The sequence below is a fragment of the Mustela putorius genome, unplaced genomic scaffold (assembly GCF_011764305.1).
Source record: "Mustela putorius furo isolate JIRA1106 unplaced genomic scaffold, ASM1176430v1.1 tig00003870_pilon_pilon_pilon, whole genome shotgun sequence".
Taxonomy (NCBI): Eukaryota; Metazoa; Chordata; class Mammalia; order Carnivora; family Mustelidae; genus Mustela; species Mustela putorius.
This window is the reverse complement of record NW_025422022.1, coordinates 2500207-2521294: the sequence shown is the minus strand read 5'-3', so window position 1 is coordinate 2521294 and position 21088 is coordinate 2500207. Positions and strand designations below refer to the sequence as shown.

The 21088-nt window shown below is 45.2% G+C and overlaps 1 protein-coding gene across 4 annotated transcripts in view; it reads right to left on the bottom strand.

The window, feature by feature from the left end:
* Nucleotides 1-7093: 7093 nt before the first annotated feature.
* Nucleotides 7094-21088, bottom strand: part of CDYL (chromodomain Y like) — a 250499-nt gene continuing 236504 nt past the window's right edge. For all 4 annotated transcript variants that reach the window (XM_004753643.3, XM_004753645.3, XM_045067029.1 and 1 more), the window contains 3 exons: nt 15596-15806; nt 9600-9743; nt 7094-8746 (listed from right to left, as the gene is read on the bottom strand). In XM_004753643.3, coding sequence (XP_004753700.1) covers nt 8588-8746; nt 9600-9743; nt 15596-15806 — 514 coding nt within the window. In that variant the 3' untranslated portion in view covers nt 7094-8587. The remainder of the gene's footprint in view (nt 8747-9599; nt 9744-15595; nt 15807-21088) is intronic.

Below are 21088 nucleotides of genomic sequence, written 5' to 3'. Positions count from 1 at the left end.
TTTTATTATTTTTATTCTATTATGAATGAAATTAATTTTATTTTCAGATTTAGTGATAGTGTATGGAAATACAACTGATTTTTGTGTATGTATCTCATATCCTGCAACCTTACTGAGCTTATTAGTTCTAAGAGGTTTTTTGGTGAATTTCTTATTGTTTTCTATATATAAGATCATGTTATATGCAAATAAACAGATTTACTTCTTCTGCTACCACCTGGATGTCTTTTATTTCTTTTTCTTGTCTAATTGTTCTGGCTAGAACTTTTGAGTACAGTGTTGAATATAAGTGGCAAAGGCAAACATCTTTGTCTTGTTCCTGATTTTAGGGTGAAAGTTTTCAATTGCATCATTAAGTATGATGTTAACTGTGGGTTTCTATAGATGTCCTTTATCAAGCTGAGGAAATTCCCTTCTGTTTTTTTTTATTGTGATGGCTGTTGGATTTTAAAAATGCTTTCCTGCATTTATTGAGATGATCATATAATTTTATTCTTTATCTGTCTATCTATCTATCATCTATCTATTTTGAACCAAAGTTGCTGTCATGAACCCACTTGGTGATGGTGTATCATTTTTATACAGTGCCAGATTATTTTGTTGAGAATATTTGCATCTATATTGTAAGGGACAGTGATCTATAGTTTTCTTTTTTTAAGATTTTATTTATTTATTTGACAGAGAGAGATCACAAGTAGATGGAGAGAGAGGCAGGCAGAGAGAGAGAGAGGGAAGCAGGCTCCGTGCTGAGCAGAGAGCCCGATATGGGACTTGATCCCAGGACCCTGAGATTGTGACCTGAGCCGAAGGCAGCGGCTTAACCCACTGAGCCATCCAGGCGCCCTAGTTTTCTTGAGATATCTTTGTATGGTTTTGGTATTAGAACTGACCACATGGAATATGTTAGAAAGTGTTCCCTCTTATTCTATTTTTTGCAAGCATTTGTGAAGGATTGATATTGATGACTTTTTAAGCATTTGATAGAATGAATGAATGAAGCCTGGTCCTGTTTTTTTCTTGGTGGGAAGCTTTTTGATTACTGAACCCATCTCTTTGCTTGTTATAGGTGTGTATGCAGGTTTTCTATTTCTTCTTAAGTCAGTTTCAGTAGTTTCCATCTTCTAGGAATTAATTCACCTCATATAGTTTACCTGGTATTTTGGCATACCATTGTTCACAGTATTCCCTTATAATTCTTTTTATTTCTATAAGGTTGATTGTACTGTCTCTTTTTTACTCCTGGTTTTAGTAATTTGGATATTCTCTCTTTTTCCCTTGGTCAGTCTCATTAAGCTTTTCAAATAAATTTCCTTGATTTTTTTCTATTGTTTTTACATTCCCCATTTCATTTATATCTGCTCTAATCATTTATATTTCCTTCATTCTGTTTGCTGTGAGTTTAGTTCGCTCTTCTTTTTCTAGTTTCTTAAGGTAGAATGTTAGGTTATTGATTTGGTATCTATTTTTCTATTTTTAAAATATAGGTGTTTTGTTATTATGTTTTGTTACATTGGGTTTTCAATTTCATTCATCTCTGAATCTTTTCTAATTTCTCTTGCAAAAGTTTGTTTTAAGAATGTGAGGTTTAGGGTGCCTGAGTGGCTCAGTGGGTTAAGCCACTTCCTTCGGCTCAGGTCATGATCTCGGGGTCCTGGGATTGAGTCCCGTATTGGGCTCTCTGCTCAGCAGGGGGCCTGCTTCCCTTCCTCTCTCTGCCTGTCTCTCTGCCTACTTGTGATCTCTCTGTCAAATAAATAAATAAATTCTTAAAAAAAAAAAAGAATGTGAGGTTTACAAAGAGGTAAAGGATCTGTACTCGAGGAACAAGAGAACACTCATGAAAGAAATTGAAGAAGACACAAAAAGATGGAAGACCATTCCATGCTCTTGGATCAGAAGAATAAACATTGTTAAAATGTCTATACTGCCTAGAGCAATCTACACTTTTAATGCCATTCTGATCAAAATTCCACCGGTATTTTTCAAAGAGGTGGAGCACATAATCCTAAAATTTGTATGGAATCAGAAGAGACCTCAAATCGCTAAGGAAATGTTGAAAAACAAAAATAAAACTGGGGGCATCACGTTACCTGATTTCAAGCTTTACTACAAAGCTGTGATCACCAAGACAGCATGGTACTGGCATAAAAACAGACACATAGACAGACCAGTGGAACAGAGTAGAGAGCCCAGATATGGACCCGCAACTCTATGGGCAAATAATCTTCAACAAAACAGGAAAAAATATGCAGTGGAAAAAAGACAGTCTCTTCAATAAATGGTGCTGGGAAAACTGGACAGCTATATGTAGAAGAATGAAACTCGACCATTCTCTTAAACCTTACACAAAGATAAACTCAAAATGGATAAAAGACCTCAACGTGAGACAGGAATCCATCAGAATCCTAGAGGAGAACATAGGCAGTAACCTCTTCGATATCAGCCATAGCAACATCTTTCAAGATATGTCTCCAAAGGCAAAGGAAACAAAAGCGAAGATGAACTTTTGGGACTTCATCAAGATCAAAAGCTTCTGCACAGCAAAGGAAACAGTCAACAAAACAAAGAGGCGACCCACAGAATGGGAGAAGATATTTGCAAATGACAGTACAGACAAAAGGTTGATATCCAGGATCTAGAAAGAACTTCTCAAACTCAACACACACAAAACTGATAATCATATCAAAAAATGGGCAGAAGACACGAATAGACACTTCTCCAATCAAGACATACAAATGGCTATCAGACACATGAAAAAATGTTCATCATCACTAGCCATTAGGGAGATTCAAATTAAAACCACATTGAGACACCACCTTACACCAGTTAGAATGGCCAAAATTAGCAAGACAGGAAACAATGGGTTTTGGAGAGCATGTGGAGAAAGGGGAACTCTTTTAACACTATTGGTGGGAATGCAAGTTGGTGCAGCTACTTTGGAGAACAGTGTGGAGATTCCTCAAGAAATTAAAAATAGAGCTTCCCTATGACCCTGCCATTGCATTACTGGGTATTTACCCCAAAGGTACAGATGTAGTGAAAAGAAGGGCCATCTGTACCCCAATGTTTATAGCAGCAATGGCCACAGTTGCCAAACTGTGGAAAGAACCAAGATGCCCTTCAACGGACGAATGGATAAGGAAGATGTGATCCATATACACTATGGAGTATTACGCCTCCATCAGAAAGGATGAATACCCAACTTTTGTATCAACATGGACGGGACTGGAAGAGATTATGCTGAGTGAAATAAGTCAAGCAGAGGGAGTCAGTTATCATATGGTTTCACTTATTTGTGGAGCATAACAAATAGCATGGAGGACATGGGGAGTTAGAGAGGAGAAGGGATTTGAGGGACATTGGAAGGGGAGATGAATCATGAGAGACTATGGACTCTGAAAAACAACCTGAGGGTTTTGAAGGTGCGGGGGGGTGGGTGGGAGGTTGGGGGAACCAGGTGGTGGGTATTGGGGAGGGCACGTATTGCATGGAGCACTGGGTGTGATGCAAAAACAATGGATACTGTTATGCTGAAAAGAAGTTAAAAAAAAAAAAAGAATGTGAGGTTTAATTTCCACATTTTTCTATTTTCTAAATTTGTCACTGATCTCTAACTCCACTGTGGTTGAAGGATTCACTTTCTATGATTTGAATCCTCTTAAATTCACTGAGACTTGTTTTATTGTCTAGCCTATGTTCTGTTCTGGAAAATATTCCTTGTGCCTTTGAGAAGAATATGTATTCTGCTGCTGGGTGGAGGGTTCTATAGATGTGTGTGTTAGGTGTACATTTTTAAACTGAAGTGCAATTGACATGCAGTATCTTATTAATTTCAGTTATATATCATAGTGATTCAGTATTTTTATATATTATGAAATGATCCCCACAATAATTCTAGTTACCTATATAGTCTATATTGTTGTTCAGGTGTTCTATTCCCTTGTAATCTTATGTCTAGTTGTTTTATCCAGGATATTTCACATGGGTGATTATATATATAGTAGTATGTAGTCTATATGCATATTGGTATAGATACACATTGCCTAGTTTTAGAATACAATGTAAAATTAGGAAAATAGGAATTAATGTCAAAACTCATTATACCTTAGCTTTTATTTTTAAAAATGCTTGTATTAAAGAACTTACTAGTCATCTAAGGACATGAAATGGCTCTAAGATCATAATGTTGGCTTTTAACTCAAGTTTTCTACCTCACCAAAAAAGTAACTTTTCAACCAAGGCTCAAATCCATTTTCAGCGTCTTCAGAGATACTGTCAGGAATGTTCTGGGGAACAGGGAGGAGTTTCCTGGGATATAGTCAGGCCTGCCTCTGTTGCCAAATACGGAGGATGTTTATTTCTAGATGCCAGCATTGAAGGCTTTGTGGACTGGTCTAGCTCCTCCAGATGCAGAAATAGTTTGTAAACCACCAAAACTCTCTAGGTTGGGCAAGCCTCGACTGGAAAAAGCCCTCAATCCCAAGCTGCCAACAGCCTAACCCACCCACTGTGGCCCACTGCCACCCCCAGAATCACGTCCATGAGATGCCAGAATGCATTGAGTTCTCCAGGCCACGCTCCTACCCATCACCACTCACAGGCACAGACAAAATTAAGTGACCTGGGTCAAATACCCCAGATGCATGGATGCAGGGATGGTGATTTTTTTCATGTACATCCAAGCACTAAGAATTTTTAAGCTTTCTGAGTGATTCTAATGTGCAACAAAGTTTGATAAGTACCGCCCTACACTACCTGTAGCCAGTGTCCATTTCAAGTTGATTTTGGCCGGTGAAGGTGTTGAGGAAGGCAGGCTGGAAGACAGCCATGGAGTGTGAAGAGCTCTAGTGACTCCTGGATGCCATGTCACTTATGCGCTGTCCTTACAAGAAAGTCACCTGACACCTTTAGTCTCGGTCTCCTTGTGTACGAACAGACGCATGCCACGTCACAGATCCTCTCCAACTGTCCAGCCCTGGGCTTTACTCCAGGGCAAAGGCCTCCTGCAGGTTTGCATCTGGCCAGAGTCTCTATTCCTGAGGGCTAGCACCTGGCGTCTTTGGGAGGCCTCTGGAGTTCCTCTAGGGCATGAAAGGCCTGGACTGGGAAAGGTGGTTATGGGAGAACAGAACGATCAGTAACAGAGAGGCCACCACCTGGACTAGTTGGATTTAGGGAAAGCAGATGAGACTGAGCTTCCTGAGAGCAGTAACAGACTCAGCTGACAGAGTCCCACAGCCCCAAGCTGTCCTGTCCCTAAGGTATGTGTTTGTATTTGGTTAAGTGCCAATTCTCCTGCAGCGTACATAATTTCCTTCCTCTGGAGAATAACATTTGTTCCTATTAGCAGAAGTGAGTAAGTCCTGTAGGAGTGGGTTAAAACCTCCGTGGTGTGGCCAAGGGAGAGAGTTGGTCATGGAGGCTGGCCCTTGGCCCACTGGGCTCTTGTTTTGCCCAGAGACCTGGGTTACCCCTCCTTCACTCCCAACCAAGCAAAGAGGCCAAGGAGTGGTATAGGAGCAGCCTGGCCAGCAGGCCTCCAGGCTTCTCTCCTCTTACATCACGGGCACAATTTCCTTCAAACATCTTTGAAGTCCAGTGTTCCTTTGTTCCTGGTCATCAGGACACCTTTAGTCTCAGTCTTCAGGATACCTGGTCTTCAGAGTCGCCAGAAATTACATCAGCCTACCAAAAGATTTTCTTGAGAGCTCTCATTTTATAGTGACTGCATATTTATAGTACTTTAATCCTCTCTGGAAATGGGAGTTCTCTCAAAAAACCCATGAGCTGAAACCCAAAGGTGTTTGAACAGCGCCTGGCACATCCGGCAATGTACGTGCTGTTTCACTATTAGCACAGCCGAGGAATGGAGACCAGGAAGGGTCGGCCCTGGTCAGAGGCTTTCCCGCCTTTCACCTCTACCTGCCAAGGGCTGAGCAGTATCTAAACCTAGCAGCTGGGATGCACTGGGGAAGAGGACCCCAGAAGCAGAAAGGAGCCTGGTTTTTGAGCATATCCTTTTGACTTCTTAAGCACACAATGGGTGTTTTTGATGTTAAGTTGCTCTACAACATGCTTCGTTCACCAAAGGTTTATAAATACTTTATTCTTTTTATACAGCTGGGTATTCATTGTATTGTGTGACCGAATTGTTTACTCCAACCCTACTGATGAATGTGTATGCCATTTCCAGCTTTCCACTGTTAGGGAAAACCCGGGGATCAATTTAATTGTCTATGTATCTTTGTTCTCATACATCCTGCAAGAATTCAGTCCTTATGATGAATCCTTATACATGGAATTGCTAGATTCTGTACAATTCTCCTCTGAAGGTGAACCAATTTAGACTTCCACCAAACTGAAAGACAGCATTTCCTGCCACCGTCACTAACGCTGGGCATGAACATCAGGATTTAAAGTATCAGTTCTTCCTCCTGGTTGGGCTCTATTCATAAACCAGAAGTTGGAACATGAAAGTTTTGCTTCAGAGAAGAAGGCATGTGGCCAATATGGCCTGGAGAAGGCAAAATCCAGGATGGTATAGTCAGAGCCCCAATTTAAGGAGAACCCAACTGAATCAGTTCCCTGTTTGTAAATTCCAGGAAACAGACAGTATGGGTTGCTGCCAGGATGCCTGTTTGGCCACATTGTCCTGGGCTGGAAGCCAGATCCCACTGGAGGTGAAGTATTTCATACTTCAGGTTCTCTACGAAACAGAAATGAAAACACATACGTTGTAGGTTTGGACAAAGAAAGAAGTTAAAACTCCCTTAATATTAAGTTAATCACCGAAGCTTACATGTGATACAATGTAAAGTTCAGAAATAGGCAGAAGTAGGTAACGTCATTGGGAATACGCTTCTCTGACAGAGGAGTGAGAAGATGGACACAAAGTTCAGAAAATGGCAGCCTGGAGGGGAGTACGGGGGCGGCGCTTGTCAGACTCGAGTTCCTCGCCAGTTACAGTCCAGCAGGCGCTCCTTACTCTCCAAACTCTAGAGAAGCCGTGTGCCCCCGTGCGTTATACCTCATGAGAAAGACTGAACGTCCCCTGAGAAACTTCAAGAGTGAAGAATGAGGCGAACATTTCAAATGTGTTAAGAAATATTAGTTTTATTTAACCAGTTTTCACAGCTGAATATTTATTCTATAAAAACTTTACAGATTGTACAGTTTATTATATATATAGTTCAAACTACGGAACGAAAAAGTAGGTCCCACAGATGCAAAAATACTGCACCAACCAATCCAGGGTAAAGGCAGATTTACACACTGTACAGCTCTCCACATGGCCGGGAGGTGGTCGGTTCTAAGTATAAACTTCCAAACTGTACAAAAATAAGGTTTTGATTTTATTTCATTCTTCATACATTCAATATGATTGCAAGCTCAGAAGCCTAACTAATAATAGGCGTCTGTAATCGGGAGTCAGTCCCCACTCCTGAAAGGAATGTGAATGTCTATTTACACAGGGCACTCTTGGACACCACACTGTACTCCGCATCATGCGTAGACATGAGAGCAGAGACCAGGAACATGGAATATTGAATATAAGGTAGTTCTTTTTTTTTTTTTCTTTTTAAAGGAGTTTCTGCATTTAATAGTGTGCCAAAAGAATTTTAACTTATTAAATAAAATATATTCTAAGTGAACCTAAAAATTACACTTTATAAACATAAAAATACTTTTTTTTTGGTGTAATACATCAATCGTATCTGCAGATAGAAAACCAAAACTGTATATAAAGTAGTATTTCTCACCCAGCAACAAGAAGCACTTATGTAGTTATTTTTTCAAAAGGGTCAGAAAAACTCTTTAAACTCCACTAAGACTAACTTATAACTTAGATATTCATACTCAAGCTATTCAGTGATTCACTAATACTGTAAAACAAGCTTTCTTCCGGAAAGACAGTGGTTTCTTGGTGTTAACTGGGGACTTATTAAAAAGGAAGAATCAATGGATTTTCCAGCACGAATCCTAAGCGTACTTTAGTTGAGGGGTATGTTCGTCAGCGGGTTTTTCATCAAAATACTTATTCTACTAGATAAGTTTTGCTTTTGACTCGGGACATTTAATCTCTGAGGTATCTGTACCTTTCTGGAGACAAAGGCACGTCTCAGATCTTTCTGTATCTCTGAATGGGGGAGGAGAGAGGAGGCTAGCTAATACCTCTTTAGATTCTGTGTTCTAGAAGGAAAAAATCAGGAAAACAAACATTATTCCAGACCTCTCTGCCACCCAAAACCAGCAAAACACACTTCGCTTCTTTTTTATACAGTACTAGCTAAAGATAACAAAAATTAGAGCTTTGAAGAGCAGTCTAGAGCTCACCATTATACTTTTATACTTGTGTGTATATGAAGTATAAAATAATGACGTTTGGACAAAGGAGTTTTATAGTTATTTATTTTAAAGTTACAGTACTTAAAAACTCCTTGATAATAAATAGCCTGGAAGTCGCAAGTCCTGCTTCCAAGCGTGCGCTGAGAGTGAACTTGCATCAGGCCGTGAGGAGGGAGGAGGGCAACCTGGCGCCACCGAAGTCTCGCTCTGCAGTTCCCGTGACCCCAGCAGCCACCGCCCATCAGAACTCATCGATCTTCCGCTGCAGGTACTTGAGCATGGAGTCCATGCCCTGCGCCGAGCCCCAGATCTTCTTCAGCACCTCGCACTCCCGCTCGTTGGCCTGCTCCAGCTCCAGCTTCATGTTACAGCGCACGAGGGCCTTTGACTCTTCCAGCACCTGCAGCGGATGAGCAGCAGCGGGTTAGCAAGATCGCGTGTCCGCAAGCACCAGCCCACCTGTCCCCAGAGTCACGGAGGCAGTTATCCACCTTGAGGAATTCCCTGTTGAAATCAGGCTACAGACATTCCCTCACGACACTCGTCAGGCCTGAGATAGGGCTGGGCTGTGTGCCGTGTATCGGGCGGATTCTCAACCGCTCAGCCGCTGAGCTCTCCAGGGAGAGCCGTGCTGCTGGCAGCCCAGCCTCCCCGCCCCTGCCCCGCCGAGACCGACTGACCGGGCCCGGGTCCCGTGCTGGGCACGGACCCTTGGGATGCTCTGTGCAAACTCTATGAACACCCGCCGAGGGGATTTTCTAACCAGGCTTTAATCTTAATGACAGGGAGAGTCTAGATGGGAGTCATGTCAGTTAATCCTCGGTACCATTCATCTTCTAATTTGCTAAATGCAATTCTGATACCGGACAGAATGTCATCCAGCACAGTTGTCAAACGGAAGCTTAATATCCACTGTGGGGGCCTGGTGGGGGGCAAACATAACTTATAGGAAAGAGCTTTGGAAACAGGAAAGAACTATACAGATGGTTCTGGTAGAGTTTTACAGGACACTGAGGAATCCGTCAATCTCTGAAACGTATTCCTTTCACTCAGGCCTCTGCAGCCTAGAGGACGAGGTGAGCCCGTCCAGAGTGGCGGCGCCAGGGTTAGCTCCGCTGCCTTTCCCATGCAGGTGGCTGAGCCGGGAGCAGAGCAGGAGGACGCCGGAAAAACCGCCACACGGGGGAGCTCTCTGGAAGACAGGCCATGGCGGGGAGAAAGGTCATATATGTAAGAGAATGAATTCCACCTACAACTGGGTTACAGGAGGCAAGCTCCTTGATGCGGACCATGACTTCTTGGGTGAAGGTGCCAGGCCAAAACACCTGCGAGACCAGGCCTTTGCCGCACGCCTCTTGTGCTGTCAGCTTCCGTCCACTGAGCAACATTTCATTCGCCTGAAAGGAAGAAGAGTTGATACTGGTTTGAGATGCGAGGCGGAGGCAGGCAGGAAAGACCCGACCTGAAAATTCATCTAAAAAATTCAAATCGAGGACGGGTATGGGAAAGTGCAGGCCGCCCCGGGGACTCGCTGGGCTTCCTCCAGGCTTCCAGCTAATGGGCACTGTTCTGGAGCCTGTGCACGAAGAAGAAACCCAACAAGGCACAATCAGTTATGCAGATGAGAAGTAACATACTGACTGGGAATTAAAAAAAAAAAAAAAGTAATACAGAATCACAGGGGCAAAAGCAAGCAATCTCACTTAGAGAAGGTCTATTTGTTGTGAGCTTGAAGTTCCTGGCACGTCCCTCTCCAGCTGCAGCCTCCTTGCCAGCGGCAGCCATTCCCACATGCGAAGTCACTCAGTACCCAAAACAGTATCCTGGGAAACTGAGGCATCAGCAAAGCTAGACAATTTATAGTTTTAGGGATCCAAATCAGTCACAGAATTACTACTCAAGATTTTCTCTCTCAGAGGCCAATGGTGAGTTCTTCTCAATAAATACAGACAATGTTCGAAGGACAGTGACTATTTCTGCTCAAGTCGAACTCAGAAGGCCACATTTTACCACTTGGACATTAAAGTAAGAAACTATTCAACACCCGAAGGCATCCAAAATGAGCACTACTGTAGTCTCCTTAGAAGGGTCTGACTATAGTTACTTCAAATGAGTCAGTGGAGGAAATTAACACTTATTTTTATTCAAGAGAAAGTATATAATGCATGTGTGTGTATGTATATATATGGACCTGACTTTAACTTTGTCTTGGATTCCGTATCAGTTAAGGTCTCAACACTATGTGCACAGAGTTTAGCTCATTCAAATCACAGGCTCATAGATATCAAAATAGGGAGAAAACCCATATTACAAGGAAACTTTGTGCCGTTCTGAGGTGACAATTTCCTGTCTGCAGTCTATCTTGCTAACCTTCCCGAATACTCTGATGGTCATGGTGAAGACTTGATCATAATTTACTGCTACTGAGGTAAAGTACACTCTTAGAGGAGAACTCTTTTCTTAAAGGTAAACTAGAGGCAAACTAAAGCCTCCTATAAATGCATCGAGATGTTTACTGCACATGAAACGCACAGCGTGGACGACACCCAAAGAAGAAGAGCTGGCAAAGGAACTGTCTGCCTGACTTGCTGTCCTTTCAACACAGGCGAGGATGGAGAACAGCGTGAAGAGCTGCGTCCCCACAAGGACTAAAGTCCTTCACACTCATGATTTCTTTTGGCGCCAACGTGGACCTGTTACTTGTGTCAAGTCTTGGGCAAAGTCACAAATATTTGAAGAGATCAGAGATGTTCTATTTGAAATCCCCCGTACGAACATCCTCTTCTTAGTGAAAAAGAGGTCTAAAATAAACAAGCCGAAGTCAGAGGCCTGACTTCGCCTTACTAATAGCTGTTGAGATTGTTCTTAAGAGGAAGGACCTAACTGTGATGAGAGAGGGTGACAGGAGTGCTGCCAGAAGGGCCTGGTGGGAAGTGCTCTAGTTTTCCTAGTTTGTGCTTCTCTCACGCTTGACACACAGCAGGCCACACCACAAGGACATCATTTAAATGAAGATTAAGTATGTTTTCAAGACCAGCTTGAACCACAGGGTCTTAGCTCGAGTTGTGGATGCGAACATGTGCCTGTGGAGAGTGTGGTGTGGCGAAGAGCAAGTCTCCACGTGTTCCCTCTCCAGCCCCTCTGTGGGCCTGTGCCCCCATCCTGTCACTTCTCTCAATGGTTCTCTTGGCCCTCTGGAGGTAGAACAGAGCCCTGGCATGGTTCCCTTCCTCCCTTCTCCCTTTCCATGATTCCCACATAGCTGTGCTAGCCAACTGGGCCATCGAGTAGTCTCCTGCCGCGCGGTGACCCGTCATTGCCGCTACGCTGTCCTTTCAGAGCCGGGCTAACTCTGTGGCTGTAGTCCCTGGAGAGTCTTTCCCGACTTAGTCTTCTCTGCTCCTGACGGCTGGATGGGCAGAAGTGGACCTGGAAGTGGACCTGATCGTGGTCGTTAGTACTCATGTAAGTGCAGGCAGTGAGCTGGCTTAACGGACAGCAGTAATACCGTAAGTTTAGTCAAATTGAACACACTCGGTTTGAATGAGCATGTTCTCATCTGCTCCATTTCCAGTAGTTTTTTAAAAAGATTTTACTTATTTGACGGAGAGAGGAGGAACACACGCCGGGGGAGTGGGAGAGAGAGAAGCAGGCTTCCTGCCGAGCAGGGAGCCTGATGCAGAGCTCGATCCCGGGACCCTGGGATCATGACCTGAGACGAAAGCAGATGCTTAGTGATGGAGCTACCCAGGCGCCCCTATTTCCAGTAGTTTTAACATGAGAGGTTTCTAACTTGTACCCAAGGAACAGATTTGCAAAGATATGGTCATTGGAAATTTACAGGCTGCCCTTTTGTTCCAAGATGGTCAACCATTTTTAAAGTTATAGACGAGTGAGAAATGCCAGAGAAAAGAAGAGTTTTCTTTCAGCCAAAAGACCACATTAAGAGGTGTGGTGAGGAAACCTGACTGGCTTGGGTGGGAGGGTTTGGGGAGAGAGCGCACACACAAGCAGAGGGAGGGGGAAGCAGACTCCCTGCTGAGGAAGAAGCCCAATGGGGGACTCAATTCCAAGATCCTGGCATTATGACCTGAGGCCCAAGGCAGACGCTGACCCTCTGACCCACGCAGGCGCCCCGGGTTGGGGAGCTCTGAACCTCATGAAGGCAGCATCTCCGCCACTTGCTCCCTCAGGTCAGGCTCTCCACTCCCAAACCTGGGGTAGCCCTGCGTCAGGCTGCCCCAACGGAAACTCATGCACCCCAGAAGCTCCCCAAGGGGACTTGGCACCGGGGGCGTCACTTCCAATGAACGCTGTCACGGCATGCCTCCCCAGCAGCATTCACTTGCTTTCCGCAGACAGGTTTTAGTCCAGCGCTCTGCACTTTCTGAGTCAACTTTAACCTCTCTGCTCTTGTTTCAGGGCAGGGTTTCCCGGCCGGGCACCCAGCCCGCCTCCACGGTGACAGCCGGTGTCCGTGCAGCAGCGTGAGCCTGCAGGGGTGGGAGGCGGGACACGGCACCCTGGGGGAGAAGAATAAGCAGGAACTGACGTGTTTTCAAGAGCTGCCCAGGGAGGGAAAGCAGCCGTTCGCCTCGTCATGGCTTCCCACTCTTCAGTGTTCTGAGGGCGATGGGCTCAGGGGCAGCTTCTGGCCCAAGGACTCCCATTTCAGGACGTCTTTGCCCCAGATGGGCTCGAATGTCCATTTGCCCCAGTCTGCTCCTCCCGGGTATCCGTGTCAACATCCGACCTCTCCTTGGACCGGTCACTTCAGCTCCCTCTAGAGGAAGGACTCAGGCTGCACAGAGAAGGCTTTCACTGACGGCAAGGAGTCTTCACTGCCGGAGGGGGGAGTGGCTGTCAGGGAGCAATCTGTTCCACGGTGAAAACTCAGAGTGAACTTGAAGTAATTTTCCTGGTAACGACTCTACCACCAGAACCAGGTAGCAGTACCTGCTACTGTGGTGCGGCGTGGTGCACACAAGACCCAGGACCCAGACGGGGCCCCACCTCTTCATCCGTGACACACGGAGCAGCACCCCGGGGTGGACACCCGGACACCTCGGCCCAGGAACGCTTGTTGCCCCGCGGCCAGGAGTGCCAGTCGCAGGGGCCTTCTGGGACGGCTCCTCGGTGCAGCCGCATCCCACAGAGCAGGCTCTGAACGCAGCGGGGCCCACGTATGCCCCAGGGCTCCCTGTGGGCTCAGGGGGAGTCGTGCCAGGGCGTTACCACAGCTCACCCTTGCCCTCCGCCACTCCTGCCTTCTCCCTGCCCCGCCACAGAGGCGGACTCTGTGTCCTGGGTGCCCAAATCCCTCTCAGCCTCTGCTTCTAGAGAAACTAACTTTGTCAGGGGTGGGAATGGGAGAGAAAGAGGTGATGAGATGGCTTTGGGAGCAAGATTGCTCCCTGGCTGGCTGGTAGAGAGCACCCCTCACAGGCTGGGGGGTGCCCCGAGCCCATGGCCCTGGTGGTGGTTCAAGTGCAAAACCCCTCAGGGATGAGGGCTCAGGAACTGCTATTTGCGCTGACGCGGGCAGAGGGGCTCCTGGGTAGCAAGAAGGCAGAGAGCACAGACCCAGACCCAGGACTTACTAGTGTGAGGAGCCCAGCCCTAGAAAGGTGAATCGCCCGCCAAGGAGGATCTGTTCTCTCTAACATTAGCATCTTCTAGGACACCTTACAAGACCCAAACCGGAAAACTACCATCAACACAGTACTAGGAGTCAACCACAGACTGCCTGCAAAGTTTGCGGATTTTCCTAAGACAGTCCTTCCTCTGATCCTGAAGTGAGTCAGAGAGCCCTGCTTCTGCACGGCACTGTCAGCCCCCGTCCCTTCCAGTGTGGGGCAGCGCCTAGGTCTTCCAGTGAGTTCTCTGACCCATGGCACTTGGGCAGGGCCCTGCACAGTGTCTGCAGACCATGCCACAGCCCGGGCTTGTCTGGTGCTCCATCCGCACCAGACGGAGGTGATGCCCACAGGGCAGGATTCGCGTGGAGCGACGCCACGTGGCTCTCGCTGCAGCAGGTCAGGGGCCAACAACAGGGCCTGTTTCCGGGGACTCTGACCACTCAGTAAGGTGATGCCTGCCAGGCTTCTCTACTGTAAAGTTACTATTTTTCCCACCATAAATAATGCGAGGATGTAAATATCCATTTTCTCTTCATACTTTTACCTGCTAACTTTAAGATCTAGGCAGTTCTTGCCTGTAATGATTACCAGTGGCTAATCCTTCTCTTCTACATCTTTCCCTGGGAAGCATAGCTCCCCTCAATGTGTATGAAGAGGTGGGTACGAGGGGCCAAGGGGTGGACTGTGGTGGACATGGGGCTGTGCCACTGAGGTCTGTCCAAGGGAGGTCTTGCTGTCCCAGCTGCTGGGAGTGCTGTCAGCAGCCAGTCTTCAGCTCCTTTGGGGATCGCCCTCTGTTGCATAGAGGGCGCCCCATCCACGGTCACAGCACTCCTCCTGGGCAGCCCACACTTGGCGTTGAGGGACATAGAGGAAGCAGCCATTTTAGTCCACTATGGGACAACTGTGACAGGCCATACATGCTCCAGAGCTCTCCCCGTGGCCCGAGCTTTGGTGAGCCTGTCTTCCTGTCCAAGCCCCCTCGCGCTGCCATCCTGCCAACAGGTGAGGATTACTGACTATTTCTCCACCATGACAAACTCTTGTGAAGACCCTAACCCCAGACACCACCTACTTCATGGAGTAAGAAATGCAATCTGTGTAACTGCTTGAAAAAAATCAAAAGCTGCACACACACACTCTTACTATGGATGGATTAAACAGTTAAAAAAAAAAAAAAAAAAAAAAGCTCCACAGTGAGATGGGAAGAGTTCTCTTATCCTAACCAAATTAGCTCCTTCATTGCTTTCTCTTAAGAGTGCTGCTCTTAGGTTATTAGGTCAACGACCTTTTGATGGCACACTCTGTTGTTTGAGTTACAAACTGGGTATTTACTAATAATGGATATCAGTGTCAATTACACAGAGAGAGACTGCTTGCTGAGTAAGGTCCTTCTCTAGGAAATGATGCAACCCAGTGTCAATAAATGTTCTACGAACCAAAATATGAAAACCTCTTATGATTTCATGACTTGAAAATACAAGTTGATGAAGAGAACTGAACTACAAGAGCATCTGAAAGGAAGGTCCCCACAAAATGACAATGACCAAACTGCATTTCTTCAGGAAGTTTTCTAGAGTAATTAAAAAAAAAACAATAGAGGTACTCACAGACGCTCCTCCCATAATCTTGGGAAACATAACGGTGGAACAGCCATCTGGACTCTGTCCGAAGGTAGTATAGGGTGTTTGAAACCAAGCCTTTTCATTGGCCCAAACCACATCACAAAGAGGCAATATGGAGGCTCCTAGTCCAATGGCTGGGCCATTTACTGCTACAATTATAGGCTTCTTAAACTGAATGAAAGTATTCACGAAGTTTCTAAAATAAAAAAATAAATGGGAAATTACTCAAAACATTGTGTATTTGAGCAACAGAAAAATCTACTATTACAGATACACCATACCAAGAGGTAAGCTCTATAAATATCAGTGTAAGCGGAGATTCCTTGAAGGCCTTCTCCTAGAAGCGAGCCATGGTCTTATTTACTGTATGCTGTAAAGTCCCGACGATATCCTGGATGCTACGCGACAGCGGCTACAGGACCTGCGTGAAGACTACAGGTCCAGTCAGAGGATGCTCCTGGATCTGCAGCTGGTCTTGGGGTCTAGGACATTTTTTCTCCACAACTTTTCTTCCCTTTAAGACATAAGAAGCCCGAAAAGCACTGTGGGCTTCCGATGACTAATCTAGAAGCTTTCGCAAAGAAAACCTGGCACAGGGCCTACCAAGACTGCCTGGTGTTGTGCAAAGACTAGGAGGCTGGAGTTATGACCCATGGGGTCAGGGTCTGGACTTGGTATGTGATTTCAGACAACTTGGAAACACCAGAGATTTCCTGAGTTTGTCCAGAGTTAGATGGAAAGACTTGGGGGTATAGAAACAAGAAACTTCCAGGCTGGTTTAAGACTGGAGACCCAAGGAAGCACAGCAAGCAGCAGAGACAGCGCATGCTTATCCCACTGTGCGCTGTGGATGATGAATACAGCAGGACTGCAAAGGAGAGCAAGCCTGGGGTAGGGCAGCCTTCACAGAGGATGTGGATTTCCAAACCGAGCCAGCGTGATTTCTGGATATGTTTTAGGATCAGATCAGAAAAGTAGCTGCTTTTCAATTCAGGGTAGGTTAGTGCCGCACCGTCCTGGGAATGCGCATCTTCTCCTACCACTGGAGTCTAATTTTGTGTTCGGAGATGGCTGCTTGTTGGATTTAACATGGTGAGGAAAAAGACAAGCACGCACCAAAAAAACCCAGAAGATAATTCCTTGAAGGCCGTCGGAGTTCTAGCTCAGAATCCCAGAATTCTAAACTGGAACCCCATCTTTAGTTCCAGAAGGAACAATCTGGTTGCTCGCTACAACTCAGCAATTTCAAAGCCACAGCAAATCTCTTTAGATGATCTCTGGAAATCCTGGCTTAACATCTTAAGTGGTCTCCCCATCTCCCCAGACAGGGACACGAGGGATCATATATTTTTTGCAGGGGGCAGGTTAGGGAGGCCTGGGGCGTGTGTGCGTGCATGTGCAAAGAACAGAAGAGAGGATACATGGCAGAACTGGGGAGCTTGCAGGCTGAGCTCCTCGGAGGATTCTCCAAGGAGCCCTGCAGCCTGTGCAGACCTCAGCCCGGCCCCCAAGGTCCCCCAAGGTTCCTGGGATCTTTACATTGAGTAAGAACTGACTCCTTCAAATGAATGAGCTGCACAAGGACTTTCTAAATGAGAGCCTGAGGCGTTGTTAGAAACATCATACTGCGTTTTAATGATACAAAGGGAGCCAGACCACCTTTTAAATAGGTTCTTGAAATAATGTAGACAATTTACACTAAGCTGCTTCGCTTGTGCCACCTTTTGAGGATTTGGGGGGTCAATGACATGATGGAAATATATTTTCTATGCTCAGTTACTGATGACTCTTGAAAAGGTCTCCATGAGGCAGAGCAGATGTTTTCAAAATCTGTCCCCGGGTGCCCTGGAGTCACGTGCTTTCATCTGCCTCATGGGAAGAGGGGCCCGGGAGGAACCAGGCTAGTGCTAACAGCATCTGGATCCGTGACTGGGATGGCAGAACAATATGAAAGAAATGAGCAAATCTTGCAGTAAGAGAATGACTTTATAGAGAAATGGTCAAAGGAATCAGTCACTCCACAAGGGAAGTGTTCCTTCGCATGTTATAGGTTTGTATAAAAGAAAAAAAAAGTTTTTAAAGTAGATACTGCAAAATCAAAGCCCGGAGAATTGTTTGAAGCTGACTCCTCACCTGCATCACAAGTTAATTTTATTTTTGCCTAGAATAATAGCTTCACCTGAAACCAGTGGCCGCTTCTGGGAGGGGTAGGGATTCACTGGCTTGCTCACAAAGATCATCTTCCCCTTTCAGAGGACACAGCCAAACATTCAGCTACGTAAGCTCTGAGATGTCAGCTAGGAGCCTGGCCTATAGAAAAATTTCTTTTTTTTAAAAACAACAACAAACTTCATAGAAATGCTTTTTTTGTTTAGTAGAAACTTTGCAGAGCCACAAAGGCTTGGCCACGCTGTGGCCAGAGACAGGGAGGTGGGGGCTGCCTTTGGGCCCTGGGATGCTGCTCAGGAGCCTGGCCTTCAAGGAGGGCCAGTCCGTGGCTTTTAGGGGAGGAAAGCAAGTCTATTTTAGAACTTCAAATCAAAGTGCATGGGTGCAACACATTGAATTTAAATTTTAGCTCTCTGGGAACTGTGTGTGAGCGGAGCTATAATAAAGGCTGTGGTGGGTATGGCAGGGAAGGGGAGAGGTTTATTTGTCATAAAATCAGTTTAAAAAGATTTCTAATTAAACAAAAGCAAACTTCTAACCACTCTTCTGAAGAATGTTCATTACTTCATGGACATCACCAAAAAAGAAAATCACCTAAGAACAATAGTAGGAACTGTCCGGAGGAAAACGAGGCCAGAGGGTCTGCAATTTCAATGGCTAGTTCACGGCCAGTTTTCAGGGAGTTCTCCCCTCACTCTGAATGTCTGGCCAGGACTGAATGGGGAGAGGTCAGGTGCTCCTCAGCTTCACTGTCTCCCTCATCTCTGCTCCTCTCACTCGGCGGGGAAGAAGATGCCTGCCTCCTGCGGCGGGGAGGCTCCCAGGCCTTCAGACACTAAGCGGCAGCGACTGGCTCTCACAGACCTCAAAAGCTTAATGTTATAAATGGATTTACAAGTCTTTTTGTTTTTATCCCTAATGAGCTGAATGTTTTTCTTACAACAAATCTGCAAACTGGTTATGACCAGCAGTCCTGGTAATGGAATTAGCTGTAGCAGACACTTGATAATCAGACTCAAACCTCATCTTCCTATTTCCCACTTTTGATAGGGGAAACGTGCTACAGTGACGTTCTTTGCCCCCAAGTTTTAAGAAAGTCAAGAGAAGACACACAGAAACAACAAATAGACAGCTTTATGTGTAAAGCAGATCTTACACATATAAAAATTAATTTAAATGCAAATGAGCAAGAGCAAAGGTTAAGTGAATCTGGTATAACTTATTATTTTCATATCTTACATGAAGAAAAATTCACACTGATAAAAAATATATTCATTTAAAGTAGAACAAGTGGGTTTCCCGAAAGCAGGATTTGGCTTTTTTGTAGAAAAGCTATTTTGTAGGGGGCGAGGAGAGTGACAGGGGAGAGGGAGGGTCTGGACAAGTAACAGGAGTGGGTAGCTAACCGAAATAAACACCCAAAGTCACCTAAAGTTTCCACAAATGCGGTCTCTCCATCCATCTTTCCTCTGTGGTTTCTAACACCAACAATGCAAGCCTCAGCCACTGCTGAGGGTAATTCAACTTGGGAGGAGTAGGCTGGCCTAGGGTTGAGCCACAGAAATTTAGGAGTGGAGCTTAGGGGAGCATCTCCAGGGAGAAAGGAGCCAGAATGCAGAAGGCACTGGCAGACGAATCTGATTCTTATAGCAGAGCTTGCCCAAATCAACAGTGCTGTGTGTAAAGTCATATGAGCTTATGGAAAACCTACAAAGTCACCGCCTGAGGCACAACAGTTTGTATTTAAAAAGTGAAAATTAAACCTACGAATTTCATCCCGAAAGGATGGGATGGGTTAACAATCAGGAATATCTACACATTGTCTTAGAAGTACTGACTGTCAAGTGATTGTGTGTATTGATCAAGCACTTTAATTTGAAATGCAGTAATAAGATGGTCTTATCCAGTAAACTACAAGCTTGAGATTATTTAGGTGACCAGAGATGATAATTAAAACAGATTGTAAAATTTCAAGCTATTTTTGAAAAAAACAAAAAAAAAACCCAAAAAACCCAAAAAAACCCAAAAACAAACCCCAAAAAAACCCCCCCAAAAACCCCAAAAAACCAATGATCATATAACCTAAAAAGTGGTAATGTTTAAAAAGACAAAAGAACCCGATATGCGTGCATATGTCTGTAAACACTGATAAAACATATTCATTTTAAAAACTGTTAAAAAAGGCCAAGGCAATGGCCTGAAACTCCAAGGTATGGGGTTCCAGTACTCCTCTGATGGGCTGATTAGGGCAGCAACTCATCCGAATCACCATGGGAAATATATCAGAGAGAAGCCCTGCCCCACTCTGCGCCCACCAAGGCACAGCTTCCACTAGTTGGGGACCATCCACCTTTAAGGATGGTCTGGGGGACCAGGAAGCCCTGTGTCCCCAAGGTCAAGGCATAGGGTCTCAGCCATGCAGAGCCCAATAACCATCCAATGAAGTTCAACTTCAACTTCCCAGGTATGTGGGGATTTGGAGAAGATCCGATCAAGTTTACTTTGCACAGCTGTGCATCTAAGTTCCTGTCCTTCGGTACCTCATCGAGGCAAACACACACAAAGGGTTCTTAGGGGTCACTCCGGGATATGTCATTTTCGGGAGGTGGGAAGGGCAGTGCAATGGTCTTCCGGTTGGTGACTGGGTTTCATTCACTTCAAATAAAATCAATTTCTGGGGGTGCCTGGGTGGCTCAGTGGGTTAAGCCGCTGCCTTTGGCTCAGGTCATGATCTCAGGGTCCTGGGATCGAGTCCCGCATCGGGCTCTCTGCTCAGCGAGGAGCCTGCTTCCTCCTCTCTCTCTCTCTGCCTACTTGTGATCTCTCTCTGTCAAATAAATAAATAAAATCTTAAAAAAAAAATAAAATCAATTTCTGAATAATCAGATATTTTTAAATTATACTTAACAGTGATTAGCACGAGAAGGGAGGATTATGGAAAGAGAATATGTACCTGGGTATGCTTACAGCAGAGTTAGGTGATTCTAGGGAAGCTTTTTGCAATGTTATAATACAGCAGTGGAAATTCCCCTTTTTTCAGGTTCCCCTTTTCTCACAGAAAAAATGGAAATCTCTAAAGTCACATTGTTAAATGGAAAGGGCAAGTTGCAAGAGAACACACAGTATAATTCCATTTATTTAACAGAACTAAAAGTCTATATTAGCTCTAATATGTATGGAATGCATATTTGACAGTGTTTAGAAAAAGGCTGGGAAGACATAAATGAACGGTGGGTCCCTGGGGGAGGGGAGAACGTGAGAGAAAGGGAACTCTTACTTTTCACTCCACATGATCGAGTTTTATGGGCA